The 13292-nt window shown below is 37.9% G+C and overlaps 2 protein-coding genes across 7 annotated transcripts in view; both read right to left on the bottom strand.

Moving 5' to 3' along the window:
* The window catches only part of LOC148407831 (uncharacterized), a 62415-nt gene extending 61679 nt beyond the window's left edge, over positions 1-736 (bottom strand). For all 6 annotated transcript variants that reach the window (XM_088401489.1, XM_088401490.1, XM_088401493.1 and 3 more), the window contains exon 1: positions 649-736. The gene's annotated coding sequence lies outside the window, so the exon portion shown is untranslated. The remainder of the gene's footprint in view (positions 1-648) is intronic.
* A 1053-nt stretch (positions 737-1789) lies between these two features.
* Positions 1790-13292, bottom strand: part of LOC148407830 (voltage-gated inwardly rectifying potassium channel KCNH2-like) — a 53961-nt gene continuing 42458 nt past the window's right edge. The window contains exons 11-18 of the mRNA XM_088402469.1: positions 12723-12916; positions 12556-12658; positions 12326-12471; positions 11431-11575; positions 11129-11318; positions 10946-11051; positions 10699-10788; positions 1790-9786 (exon numbers count right to left, since the gene is read on the bottom strand). Of these exons, the coding sequence (XP_088258595.1) occupies positions 9400-9786; positions 10699-10788; positions 10946-11051; positions 11129-11318; positions 11431-11575; positions 12326-12471; positions 12556-12658; positions 12723-12916 (1361 nt within the window). The 3' untranslated portion in view covers positions 1790-9399. The remainder of the gene's footprint in view (positions 9787-10698; positions 10789-10945; positions 11052-11128; positions 11319-11430; positions 11576-12325; positions 12472-12555; positions 12659-12722; positions 12917-13292) is intronic.

The following is a 13292-nucleotide window of genomic DNA, read 5'->3' as shown; positions in this document are numbered from 1 at the left end:
AGATAAGGACGATGCTTATCCACGTTTTGATTACCGTGTTCAAGAAAGTGTTCAGCGTGCAGGATGAACTGACATGAAGTATGAACACATTTTGAGAGATTTGGTAGTGGAATAAAGAGATCACTATGTACACAAAAGTTTATTTTAGGTAGGAAACAATACACTTGAATGCCCCACCATTTACACAGTTATCACGACAACTGAACTCTTCCCCAAGACTCTGCAAATGAATGATCCGCCAGAGACACTCCAACTCGCTTGCGTAACTTGCTTGGAAGATAGACGAGCTCATCACCATCGGATTTACTTTATTTTCTTGCCAACTATGCAGCGCATGCGAAGTGTCGACTTTTGTGATGACGGGAAGCACAGACAGACAAGAACATAAGCGAGCACGGCTTCTAATGAGCACAAAGGGCGCGGACATTCCAACTGCGCACTCAAACAGAAAGTACGGCTTTCCGACCAGCACCTGAACGCACCATTATCCTGCACACACCGTAATGTGAGATCACTCATCCAAAATCACCGTCGTGTCACTGCTACAGACTCGAGCTCCCCACCGACAAACTTTACACAAACTACTATCCGTGCACAGTTTCTTCTAACGCAGACACGACTTAAAAGTCAGATTTCAGCTTGACTCACCGTTTGTTGTCTGCTTTTTGGCAGTTTGTCGGGAGACTCCGAGCGTCGCTGTCACCGCTACAGTCCGCCCACTGGAGAAAGCGCTACCCGAGCCGCAGACGAACCTGCTCGCCCATGTGGAGCCTGTAAGCCAATCACAGTCGTGACTTGTGATAGACTTGTTATTTACCCAATCAAATTTCTGCTTTTGTGCGCATGACAAAGCTTTGGACCAATCGCGGCTTTTGAATGCTGAGCAGCATCATGTCGTCAACAAATGGACTTTTGACAGACACATGGCGCTTTCAATGGAAAAGTTCGACTCCTTTTACGGTAGGCCCGAACCAATGGCCGGTTTTGCTGTCTAACGATTCGGGCAACGGGGCAAGGCCCTCCGGACTGGAAGACGCCCTTAGGCGTCTGCTTGTCCCGCTGAAATGTCAGTGCGACTCAAAAGTGAAAAAATAATACAATTTTTCATGCATTCGCCTCTTTTCTTTTAATGCGATTTCCTCTTCGATATAAATAAATAAAAGTGAAGGGGATTAACAGAAGAAGACGCCCCTGTGTCTCAAATGACATGTTGAATAATAGTGACACCTTGCGACCAAAATGGCAAGGACAAGTTGTTGGCAAAAAGTACCTTGACGTGTGACCTCATTAACTCTTACTTGGTAATCATGTAATGACGTCACAGTGCAGTCAGCCCTGCATGAGCAAGCGCTTCTATTTGTGTTTCGGGAAGATGCGAATCCTGTGCCTTTAACTCACGCACCACTTAAAAGCATCACAAGAGTCTAGTGGTTTTTCGTGTTAATTAAAATAATAATAATAAAAAATCTCCCGCTATTTGTCCAAGACAGCACAATTAAAAAAAATAGGTAAATGAGGGGCGATTGATTAAATTGCTCAGGAAACGACCAAATTGTTTTCTCAGTTGTTTTCTGAGTTTGGTCATCAAACTTATGCAAGATAAGTCGTAATGTTGAATTAAAAAAAAAATACGCAAGATGCGCGGTGTATATGCAAACCAGAAAGTGTACACAACGTGTTAAGTATAGTAAATTAGCCAGAAAGTTGTGGTTCTTTTCCTTTTTTGTGAGATCGTTTTATTCAGCACAGGAATGAATCTAAATAGGAACACTTATCCAACACCCTGATATTGTTTTCAAAGATGTTTATTGAAATAAATATTTGGAAATTTTATAAACTTCAACCATTGATAATGCTATCACACAATCAGAACCTGGAACTGGACCATTTCCCCCCCTCAAGTCTATCCAAAATATGATATGAAATAAGAAGAATGAACTTTGCATTTCTCCATAAGAGACTCAATAATTGAATTGAATATAGGGACTGCTATTAGCTATAGATTATAAAGTATTTTTTTCCCCTGGACATCACACAACTCATTAATTTCCAAGCCAAATGTCTGAACAAAGTTTAAATGGAGTTCCATGGGAAAGCACAGCATACAGCAAATGTGTACAAAATTGCAAAAGTTTAAACCTTTAACCCAGTCAATCATCAAAGTACACTTCATTTAACTTCCTAAATCGAGTGTTCTTCAAACTTGACTGCCAGCCATTCATCACTCCATTACAGCAGTTTGCGATAAAAGATACAAGAAGTAATATTGTATCTTCCAGATGGTCATTTTTGCAGATAGTCAGTATCCTTTTCTCCCATAACATGGGAGTGTTATGTATGTGTACTGTACTGTATATATAAATATGACTCTCCCATATTATGGAAGATTTCCATAATCCACTTTAAATACAGTTTGCAAGCATACAGCAGAAGTCAGCTCTTTTGCACATCAAATCCTCTCATTTCTGCAAGATTTTCAGTGCAGCATGCAAGTAAAAATGTGCACAATATTCAAAGTCCTTAGCTCGCTCATCTGCTTTCCTCGCATTTCTTTTTTTCTTTTACTTTCAATAGGGCACGTTTTTCTCATAGGAAATTAGAGCAAACTTTATTCACAATATCCTCTATAGTATTCTGCATTTCAAAGCATGCCAAAGAAATGTTTCAGTTTCTGCATAGTGCTGGCTATACGAGTGCCAAAGTTTTGATAGCTTTACAAGAAGTCGGTATGTACAGACAAAGAATGACGTGAGTAGATCCAGTATCGTGTAAACCTCCAGTGCTCAAAATATCTACAAATACAAGTTTGTTGGAACTCATATAGAAAGTTGACTAGAGCTGAAAAATGCTCCAAAGTATGGAAGAGCTAGCAAGCGAGTGTGTCTGTAAGAGTGCAGGCGCTATTTATTTATTTATATTTTTTTTGTTAGTTTTTGTTACTGTTTGTATTTAAAGACTCCCTAAACATCTCTCATCTCAACACACCTTCCCATCTCATGCACTAGCACTTCCCAATCTGGTGCAAAATCATTATCGTCTTTTTCAAAGTGTATCCATAGCGGTTTTTAAAGATGCAGTATGCATTACATAATGTATTCGCTAGCATTGAATATTAGGCTTAGGTCTACCGACACTTATAAGGTCAAATAAGATACAACCACATTCTACGTTTGAGGTCATAGTTCTGAATGTAAAGTTACAGTTCAGGCCACTAGGTGACTTATTGGACTCAAAAAGACAAGCAAAACAAAACAAAAAACAAACAAAAATAAAATCGCTACAGTACATGAGATGGCAAGGAGAGCCCCGAAAAAATAGAGTACAGTATTGACTGGCTTCTTGCTGGATATAAAATCAAAAAGTCTTTCGTTACAGGCCTCACTGACACACAACACATACTGTACATAATGATTTTGAATATAATAAAACATGCCTGTGCTTCTTTTCAAAGGTTAGCAGATTGCACACAAGGAAAAGAAACGCAGAATAAATGATCACAAAGGGTGGCTTTCGCCCTTGGTGAATTATTATAGAGTCTTGGAAACTTTTAAGAAAAAAAAAGACGATAATTAAACATAAATGACAATTTCCAAGCTATAAATTTGACTACAGATGATTGAGGACTATTTGGGCCGCACTGGAAAAAAAGTTGCAAAAATTGGGTGGAAAATTATCACACAAACCTGTGAGTGAACATCCATTCATTACAAACAAATAAAACAAAGTTTGGTATTTGCTTAAGAAAAATTGCAAACCTTAAATAATAATCAAAATTATTATTGTTAGAAGGGAAGTTTTCTGTTTTTTCAAATTTTAATAACACAGCATTCTGATTAGTCCTGCGTTTGAGGAATGTGAATTAAGCAGCAAAATCCACGTTTTCCAATTCTGCCGACGGCCATTTTGTTAATAATATTGTAGTTGCTAGGAGCTCGGGTAACAACCAATCACAGCTCGCCTGTTTGAGTCATGTGACGTTTGCAAGCGGAGCCGTGATTAGTCCTTTCCTCAGCTCTGATCGAGCTGCTTAATTTACATTCCACAAACGCAATATAAACTTATTGAATCCCAAAGGCATTTTTTTATGTTTTTTAAGAGTCTTGACATTTAATCCCAGTCGCTTATTTTTAGTTATTTATTTTAAATGATGTGTTTGGCTAAAGAAGATTGGCTGGTACTAAATAAATTGAGTACTAAATGAATTAATTACATTACCTAACTAAGAGGTAAAGTACCAAAGTGATCAATTACTTTAATACTTGTTTAGTACTTAAAGTAATTACTTCTTTAGAGTACTTAATTACTTAAAATAATTGTTTACCTCTTGATTACCTAACAGAATCAATTACTTTGGCACTGAACTTACTGAAAGTAAGCAATTACTTTAGAACTGAATTATCTAAAGTAATTGATTACTTAAGTAGTTAACTAAATTGTTTTATTATATTATTATATCTATACTTATTGTAGTCCTTAATCCATTTAATCCTGGTCATTTTTAGACCCTCCTTGAACCAAAAACTTGAAAAAAATGTAACAAAACGTAAATATGAACCTGATTATATGTCAGGATTAAATATGTCTTTGGGATTGGATGAGTGAATTATCAATTAATTTCAGACTCTACAGTAATATTTAAAAAAAATGCTATAAATAAATGGGACTGTATGTCTGCTCTCGATAAAAACGTCTACGACTTTTGGATAGAAAGAGAAAATCAGAATACTGTGTTTAGACTATTATTGAAAAAAAAAAAACATTTGGGTTGACTTTCCCTTTTAAGATTGGTTTACTCCCTTCACAGATGTTTGTCAGCACACGCTACAATGCTGGCGAAGATCTCTTCAAAAGTTTGGAAACACGCGTGACGTGAGGTAACCCACGTTTTGTTGAAGCACTCACTTGCTTTGGTTCGATACTAAAGTGCACCTTTTCACATATTCCAATTCACACTGAGAATATTGTAAAATCTCTTAGCACGGGAGATTATTCACTTCAATTTGGACTCAGTTACATGACCACACAGAACAAAAACAAAACATGTGGATGGAACACGTGTAGACAAATCATTAAATAATTCACAGCCAAAAAAATTGGACACAAATAAATAAATAAATTAGTTTCAAACCAGCGGCAAGCAGCAAGATACAATCTTTAAAATGCCGCCTTAAAGGGGAAATATACACCACGTGATTAAGGTTGCGACTCGGCAAACGTTGTCAATTTTCTTGAAATTGTTAATGAGACAAAGAAAAATGAACCAAAAGGACACATTCCTGAGTCTCTATGAAACATTTGCACTGATTAAAATATAAAGTGCGAAAAACGAAAATGGAAGGGCTGCTACAATTTCATTTAAAGGACTATTGCACTATGCTTCCTATTAGAGGCTCAAATACTTCATGCACAAAATTTCAGGGAAGACGATTGGAAAAGTGGAAAGGAGGGTGGTGGGGTTATATATGAATATATTTATATATTTGTTATGGTGAATAAATGCTTATAAGCGATAACATTTGTCACTATTTGACAGTACATATTCAGTGTATGAAGAGAAAAATTGTCTTAACTCTGCTTCAAGATCCTCTTAGTGATTTTTGTGATGACTTTTGAAAGTTGTTTGAAGATAAGTAATGAGAAGAGTTTTTAGCAGACACGCCCACATCGCCAGATATGTGAGAGGATGCTTATATTTCTCACAATTTTGCTGCTTCATTTTTATGTTCAAATTTGGCAGGTCTGTTAATGATGTTGGTGTGCCAAATTCATTATAATCTGATTTTACTGGGGGTTTTGAAGTTTTTTCCTTCTCTTGGAATAAAAGAAAAAAAAAAAGCAAAATTAAAACACATGTAGTTACCCCTTAAATACTGAAAGGTGCATTAATGAATATTTTTGCAAAATTATATCTTTTGGCTATATGCGTAGCTGCAAATTTGATGGAATGCATATTTATCACAGCTAATGTATTTTATTTACCCAAATCCCAGTCACAGCAATTTCAACAAAAACGATCAGGGTCAGGAAAAGTTCATTTCATTCATTTATTTATTTTTAAAAAGCTATAAAACTTCACAGATATTGCTTAAAATAAACGTATGTGTACTACAAGTGTATTGGCTGATCCTCAAATTCAGGTGACTCTGGAAAAAATGTGATTGGGGCATCCCTATTTTTATTTGTCAGGTATATTTTCATATGCTGCATTTGGCCACGCTGGGAAGTCTGAATTTTCTGACTCCCGACTACAAAAAGGGCACTGAACGGTCCAAGTCAGGTCCGAGTTACGAAGTGTGGAACAAAATGACCCTGACCACCAAAAAAAAAAAAAAAAACCTCACTATCAGCCATCTTTGTTTATGTCAAACACTTTAAGATCAGAACTGGGACAATCCGAATGGGACAAGTCTGACTTTTTAGAGGATTTGAGCCAAGTTTGGACTAATGTTAGTGCCTAAAAGGGCTTTTTGGTCATTGCTGTGATTATCAGGGCTTCTTGTACATATCAAAACATTCCTTTAGCACTTATGAGATGGAAATTCTTAACATTTAAAATTCCTTAATGCACCTTTAAGTTGCTTTAAATGACCAACATCGTGTTTGTACTATCAAGGATAATCCACTTGGAGGTTCCACCATAGTAGGAATGAAATTTACTGTATTGTAAATGCCTTTTATCTATGTAAGAGAAAACTACTTACTTATATTGCAAATACAAACAATAATGTTGCATTTAAACTTTAATCGTGCACTATCTATAAGTGGCGCGGTGTATTAGTTTGCAGAATTGAATCAACGAGGAGTTAAAAATAATGTACAAAGTGTTCCAAAAGTCATGACACTTTTTGTTTTTTAACAATTTAGCTGCAGGTATCATTTAAGCAGATGTTAAAGAGGGATTTACCTGTACTGACTTCATGTTGTTGTTAATCATAATCTGGCGCCGGTAGTTTGTGAACAACCTGAAATTGATGAATTGAACCTCACATCGGAAAAATCGGAGCAGTGTGATGATAATAAAAGCCTCTTATACTTACAATGAACTGCGGTTGGGGACAGAGAAAAATGTATCGCAGACAATTTTAAAAAGCTTCTCTCATTTGGTGTGTCAGGGAAAGGAATGATATGTTTAGAAAAAACCGCCAAGCCTAAGCTGTCAAATGCTGATGGCCTCACATCTGTCCAAATCATACCTGAAAACGAACATAGAAAAAAAAATGTGTATAATGACTTTTGGGATACCCTTTATAGCATATGAGCACATTTGTACGTACATTTTTTTTTCTTTGACTTCATTAAAGAAGTGGAGTTAAGCTCACCCTGGGCGTCCGAGCATCGTCATATTTCAGCGAATCTGCGTTGTCGTGTTTTAGGTAGGAATACAACGTTTCTGCCTGGCAAAATAATGCACCGAAGCGGTACACTGTAAATTCGGAAACATTATGAAGAAGGATTAAAAAGTCTTGGGCAGATTCAGGTGAAATTGGAACTATTTAGAAACTTCATATTAAAGGGATTTTACATGTGCTGCTGAAATCCACAAAACAAAATATTTTGCCTGTGATGTTGACCTAACTGGAGAAAAAAAACAACTCATTTGCCATAAAAAAAAAACAAAAACAAATGAAAAAAACAGTCCATCAACAGTGGGTGAAACTGACTCATGGTCTAGGCCAGAGGTTCTCAATTTTTTTCCAAATATGTAACTTCCATAAAGTATTTTTTTCTGCCATTGTAAAACATTTCTGGATGAAAAAAACCCCCAAATCTTAACTCATTCACAGCCTTTGACGATTTAAGACGTCAAAGATCAATTTTAACAGGTGATCGATGTAATTCAAATATTCATTTGAATTCTTTCAAAACCAAGGACGGATTTTTAGGTCTTAAGAATGTACACATTCAACCCCAGGTATGTATTTATACGTTTCTCTTATTTTTTTTCACATGATGGTCAAAGAGAGTCTGAAAATAGTTGGTACTATCTGAGTTAAAATAGAGTGCTGACCCACCACATTTGTAGTGATGCCTCTTTGCATGTTTTATTCAGCAACTCCAGAAGATAGATTATTTCTGGCTCATCCGTTGGAAAATTATCGACAATCGGCTTCTGTATACGACCTAACAAAATAAAGGCATACATGATGACACAATTTAGCTATGTTGCTTCATGTTCCAATTAATTGGCTCTTAAGTTGAAAACAAATCTACTGTTTATACCATGTTAAAATGTCACGTACACTCTTGAATTCCTACACATACTCCCATTTGAGAACCGCTGGTCTAGATTAAAATTCAAAAATAAAAACACACACATATATTGGACTTAACAGTTTCGACACAAAAAAGTAACAACACACAAAGCGCACTCACTCATCTCTTCTTGCCAGTGTTTGCATATTATACTGTACATAAAATAATGGCGCATTCATCTGGTCGTAAATGGTCAAAGTTGTATATTTTAAGCTCATGACTGCCACGTACAATTTATAAGCATTCTGGGTGCTTAGGTGAAAAACAATGGAGCAGTGAAATCTGAGGTAGCAACTTCAACAATGATAAATTAAAACCCACTGTGGACGTCAATTCTTCTGCAACAAGTGGAATTTTGTGTACGTTTCACTTTGCCAATTGACGCAAGAGCGACGCGGCGGCGGCGTGCTGAGGGTTCGTCGCCCATGAGAAAACGTTGACGTTGGTTCTGGTAGGGTGGCTGATATGTTCGTCAAGAAAATTCATGGCTTTTAAACCCTCCAGTTCCCACCCCTGAGGTGCAAACCAGCCAGCCAGTCAAGTGTGCTCTTGGGAATTGGGGGCGGAGCCTTTTCCCCGCCTCTTGGCGCGGGACATGGGGGGGGGTGAGGATCTGTTGACACAATGGGGGCAGCAGGTTTCCTGTTAGGCCAGCTAACACTACATTTTTACCAACCGGTTTGTGAGTTTTTGGAAGCGCCACTGACACATAAGAAGAATTGTTTCAGTGCAAGACGTGATGGCTACTTGTTTCATTATTATTCGGTCTAACGTTTTTTTTTTTCGTCTTTGTCCTCGATAATTCATCCAAGACTGGATTCAGCAGTAAAGGGATTAGAGATACTCCTACAGGTTGCAGTCATTTGACTCAAGCTCCATTTACGTTGCCTGTCTGATCTTTTTTTTTTTTTTGGGAGGGGTGGGGGGGGGGGTCATACTTGGTGTTCATGCGTAACGGGAAGAAACTTGGAAGAGAGAAGAGTCAACCATTTTACCCTCTGGGCTGAGACCAGTCTTACTGAATTCATTCTTGCATTTAAGGTCACAGGAGGGTTTTGGTTTTAATGTTTTTAATAGGGCCAGTATCTTCCGCATCCGTCGTCCACGGGAAAACCGTCCCGGTTCTCCGTGGCCTAGGGTTCTTCCTTAGCTCCCCCCCGGGTCCGAGCTGTGTCTCTGAGGTGTCCGTGAGTCCTGAGGTGTGTGTGACTCTTGGAGAGACAACCTCCTTTGGGTTTCAGAATCCTGGGAAAATAGCCGCGTTCCAGCTGCTGCTGTTCTTCTTAGGCTTGAGCTCATCCCGGAAGGTGAACCTGATCCCGCGCCAATGCCTAAGTCTAAGTCTACGGCTGGCTCGGAAATAGTTGCGCCTCCAGTTTCCAAACCAATTTCAAGCTCCAGATGCTGGCTCAAAATGTCCAGTCCAGAGGAGGAGAGCTGGTTTTGGCTGGTGTCGATCAAAGGTGAGTCCTGCAGCTCTCGAGATTCGGGAGACGTGGCTGGGAACTCTTCAAAGTCCTGAGAGTCCAAGATCTGGAGGAAGACATGCGAGTTTCAGTTGGCTGAATCCATCCATCCATCCATCCATCCATCCATCCATCCATCCATCCATCCATCCATCCATCCATCCATGCTGCTGAAAATATTTGTTTCCTAAATCATCTTTCCCCATTGAAATGAATGGAAATGCCGTTAATTAGAAACAACAAAATTTTTTGTTAACATGGGAAAATAATATTTACAGGTTATAATATTGAAGGCTAGTTTATGAGAAGTAATATGTGGCAATGATATCATTAAATAAAGCTTGCACATTTTGTAATTGCACATTACGAAAAATTGGCGCATTTTAGTGGATGCAACTTTAATATTCCTCTTTCACTTTTCCAAGCCACATATATGTTACTTGTTAGCATATGTTAAGCAGGGTGGGGGGTGGGGGGGGGGGTGCACCCTGAGCGATTATAAGGCACACATGGAAACCGGAATACCAGAAGAAGACCCACGTGGGCACGGGGAGAGCATGCAAACTCTAAACAAGAAGGCTGGAGTCGGAATTGAAAACATGACCTCGGAACTGTGAGGTGTATTTTCTATTCCCTCAGATATAAATTATACACTGTGCCCAAAGTGCTTTATAAAAGCTCTCATTCACTCATTTCTAAACATTCATACATCCACGGAGGCTGCTTATATATTATATCAATATATGTAAAATCCCATAAAATAACATCATTTTATAGTTATTCCTATTATTTTATATAATTTTTTATAATACTATTAACATATTGTATGCTATTATTCATTTATGTACTATATTTTATTGATGTTTTTTGTTTTTATTATGTTTTATTGTTTTCTGTGTGACAGGCAAAAACTGGCAGTAAACAGACTCGCGAAGCCTCTTTGAGTTCACTGTAAATTCCATTTAGAAATGTATTCCACCTGTGATAAGGAGGCCAAGGTGTTTGTCTCCAGTTGGGCAACAGGTGGGACAAGTTTCTCTCCGGTGCCTGGATCAGCGCATGGGGAGGCCTGGGAGTAGAGCAGCATTATTACGACAGGAAGTTGTCCACAACATTTTATTGTCTTTGTTGTGGTCGGCCTCATTTAGTCCTGCTCTGCACCAGTCATGTCATAAAAATCCCCAAGTGAGGCTTTGCGCGTAAACTGTACATCCTTAAAGTTCTACCTGAGGTGGTGATGATACAGCACTATAGGCGGGGGGGACCAGAGCCATCTGTCTCTGCAGCAGCTGCATAATCGTTCCGATGTCTGCTGACATGCGGCTCTCCAATCTGCACGCGCCAAAATTTTGGTCTCACATAACGGGGAATATAAAAAACTCAGAAAGGCAATAATAATAGGTTCGTACCTGTTTAGTTGTTTTTGCAACAGGTCAAGGCGTGTGTCCAGCTGGTGGCGCTGCTGGCGGCTCAAGCTGTGCAAAGGTGTGCTGAGGGGCGGGGGAGAGGACAGGCTGCAGCTGGGGACTTCCTGGTATTGACCCCCACCTCGATTTTCCCCCCAGAAACTGAAGATGTTGGACACGCCTGAGAGGGCACCTGAAGACGAGAAGAGGAGAACGCTCAAGGACAGCGAACACTAAATAAGGATGAGGTTACGTTTCACATCTAAGAGGCAACCATTTGACTCTTTTTTTTTTTTTTTAATTACCTGACAATGCATTGCAGGTGTTACCCGTCTTGACTTCTCCATCCCCATCTGCGCTCTCAGAAAAATTTTTGTGTGTCGTCTGTCCATGATGGTTCTCCAACATTGCAGATGACGGCGCAAGGCTGGTCACGACTGATTCTTCTCCCTTTTGGATCGGTATGTCACATTACTATTCACTAATTCAATCTCAGACATTTATCAAACATTTTCAATTTAAGAGTCCAGACATTCAATGCGAAGGTATCTATTTACATATTTTATTGAAGTGTTGGCTAAAGACGGGTCAATTACTTTAGGTAAATATATACTAAATACACAATAATATTTATATTCAATATAATAATATATACAGTAGTATATATAAACATATTTATGATTTCATACTTCAATAGCTGATCAAATTTGGATCCATTATAATTAAGTGCCAAAGTGATCGATTCGGTAATTAAGTGCTAACAATCAATTACTTTGGGTACTTAAATAGTAAAGCAATCAAAACCTAAGGAAGCCAAGTACTAAATTAATCAATTACTTTGGTACTAAAGGACTAAAGTAACTAATTATTGTGCTGTATTTTGACAGTATTTTTTTGGTAATTTTCTTCCACATCATTCTCTTAGTATTTTGGCACTCCTCGTAGCGTGATGACTAAATTGTCGTGCCATGTTGAACATTGACATGTTGTCACTATCTGGGTGAAATTTCAGCTCCCTAGTGTCTTCTTTCAGTGCTTTCTTTTGATGTGAAATGCCTTTGATGGAAACATCAGTGGATTGGACAAAATACCGGACAAGGGTTAAGCATCTGGGATTGAATGTTTAGACATAAAAATATGTCTTTTGGATTGAAGTACAAAAAGTCCATTGACAGATGAACAAAAACTAATAGTTTGTACCTCATCCCCGCTGGAATGAGAAGACACTGAGCTACGACACTGCCTCTTTGCCGCCTCTTGACGTTTTTGGTTGTGGGCTGCTTCTCTCTCTCTTCTTCTATTTACCGACTTGTGGGACTTTTTAATTTCGCCGACATCTGCGTCATCTGTGAAAAGAAGTGGAAAAAAATGACGATTTTATGTTAGTGTCTTTTTATCATTTACCACAACAATAAGAGCGGGTGTGTTACCTTTCTCTGTGCGTCGCCTGAATGACAATTTTCTTCTTCGTAATTTGTTGAACCCTCCACCTTTCGACTCATCGCTGCTAGGTGAGCCTGGGATCATGTTGGTCTGGAACATAAAACAGCATAACATGATTATTATGAATGACATATTTTTATATTATGTAACTTACATCACGAAGATTGAATGTAATTTCCAGGTTGTTCCAGAAGTGTTCTGCAAATTCAGGATACATATCTAACACCTCCAGAACATCTTCCCTGAAGATTTTGTGAAGGTCGCAGTAGGTTAGGGCCCTCACGTCTGCGTTGGATTTACCCGGTCGAGCATACAAGTTGATAGGTTCACCGAAGATGTCGTTCTTTCCTGATAAGGACAAGCAGAGGATCAAACATTGGGTGAATTGTAAGTTTTACACAACACAATATATATATATATATATATATATATATATATATATATATATATATATATATATATATATATATATATATATATATAGTGTATATAGTTATCTAACTATGTTTAAAAAAAAAAAAAACATTGAGCATATAACGAAAAGCAAAAAGACGTGTATATTTGCTCCATTCTAAAAAAATAAAAGATAAAAAAAAAACAAACAACAACAACACATAATCAAGTTCACTTTGCTCTTCCATTCAATTATGAACACATTTTGAGTAATGGTCAATAAGCTCTCGTTGAAAAATATATTTCAAGCACAATTTTGATCATGAATATA

This window comes from Hippichthys cyanospilos, chromosome 19, assembly GCF_059441005.1.
Source record: "Hippichthys cyanospilos isolate Australia breed blue-spotted pipefish chromosome 19, RoL_Hcya_1.0, whole genome shotgun sequence".
NCBI lineage: Eukaryota > Metazoa > Chordata > Actinopteri > Syngnathiformes > Syngnathidae > Hippichthys > Hippichthys cyanospilos.
This window is presented reverse-complemented; position numbering and strand designations above follow the sequence as displayed.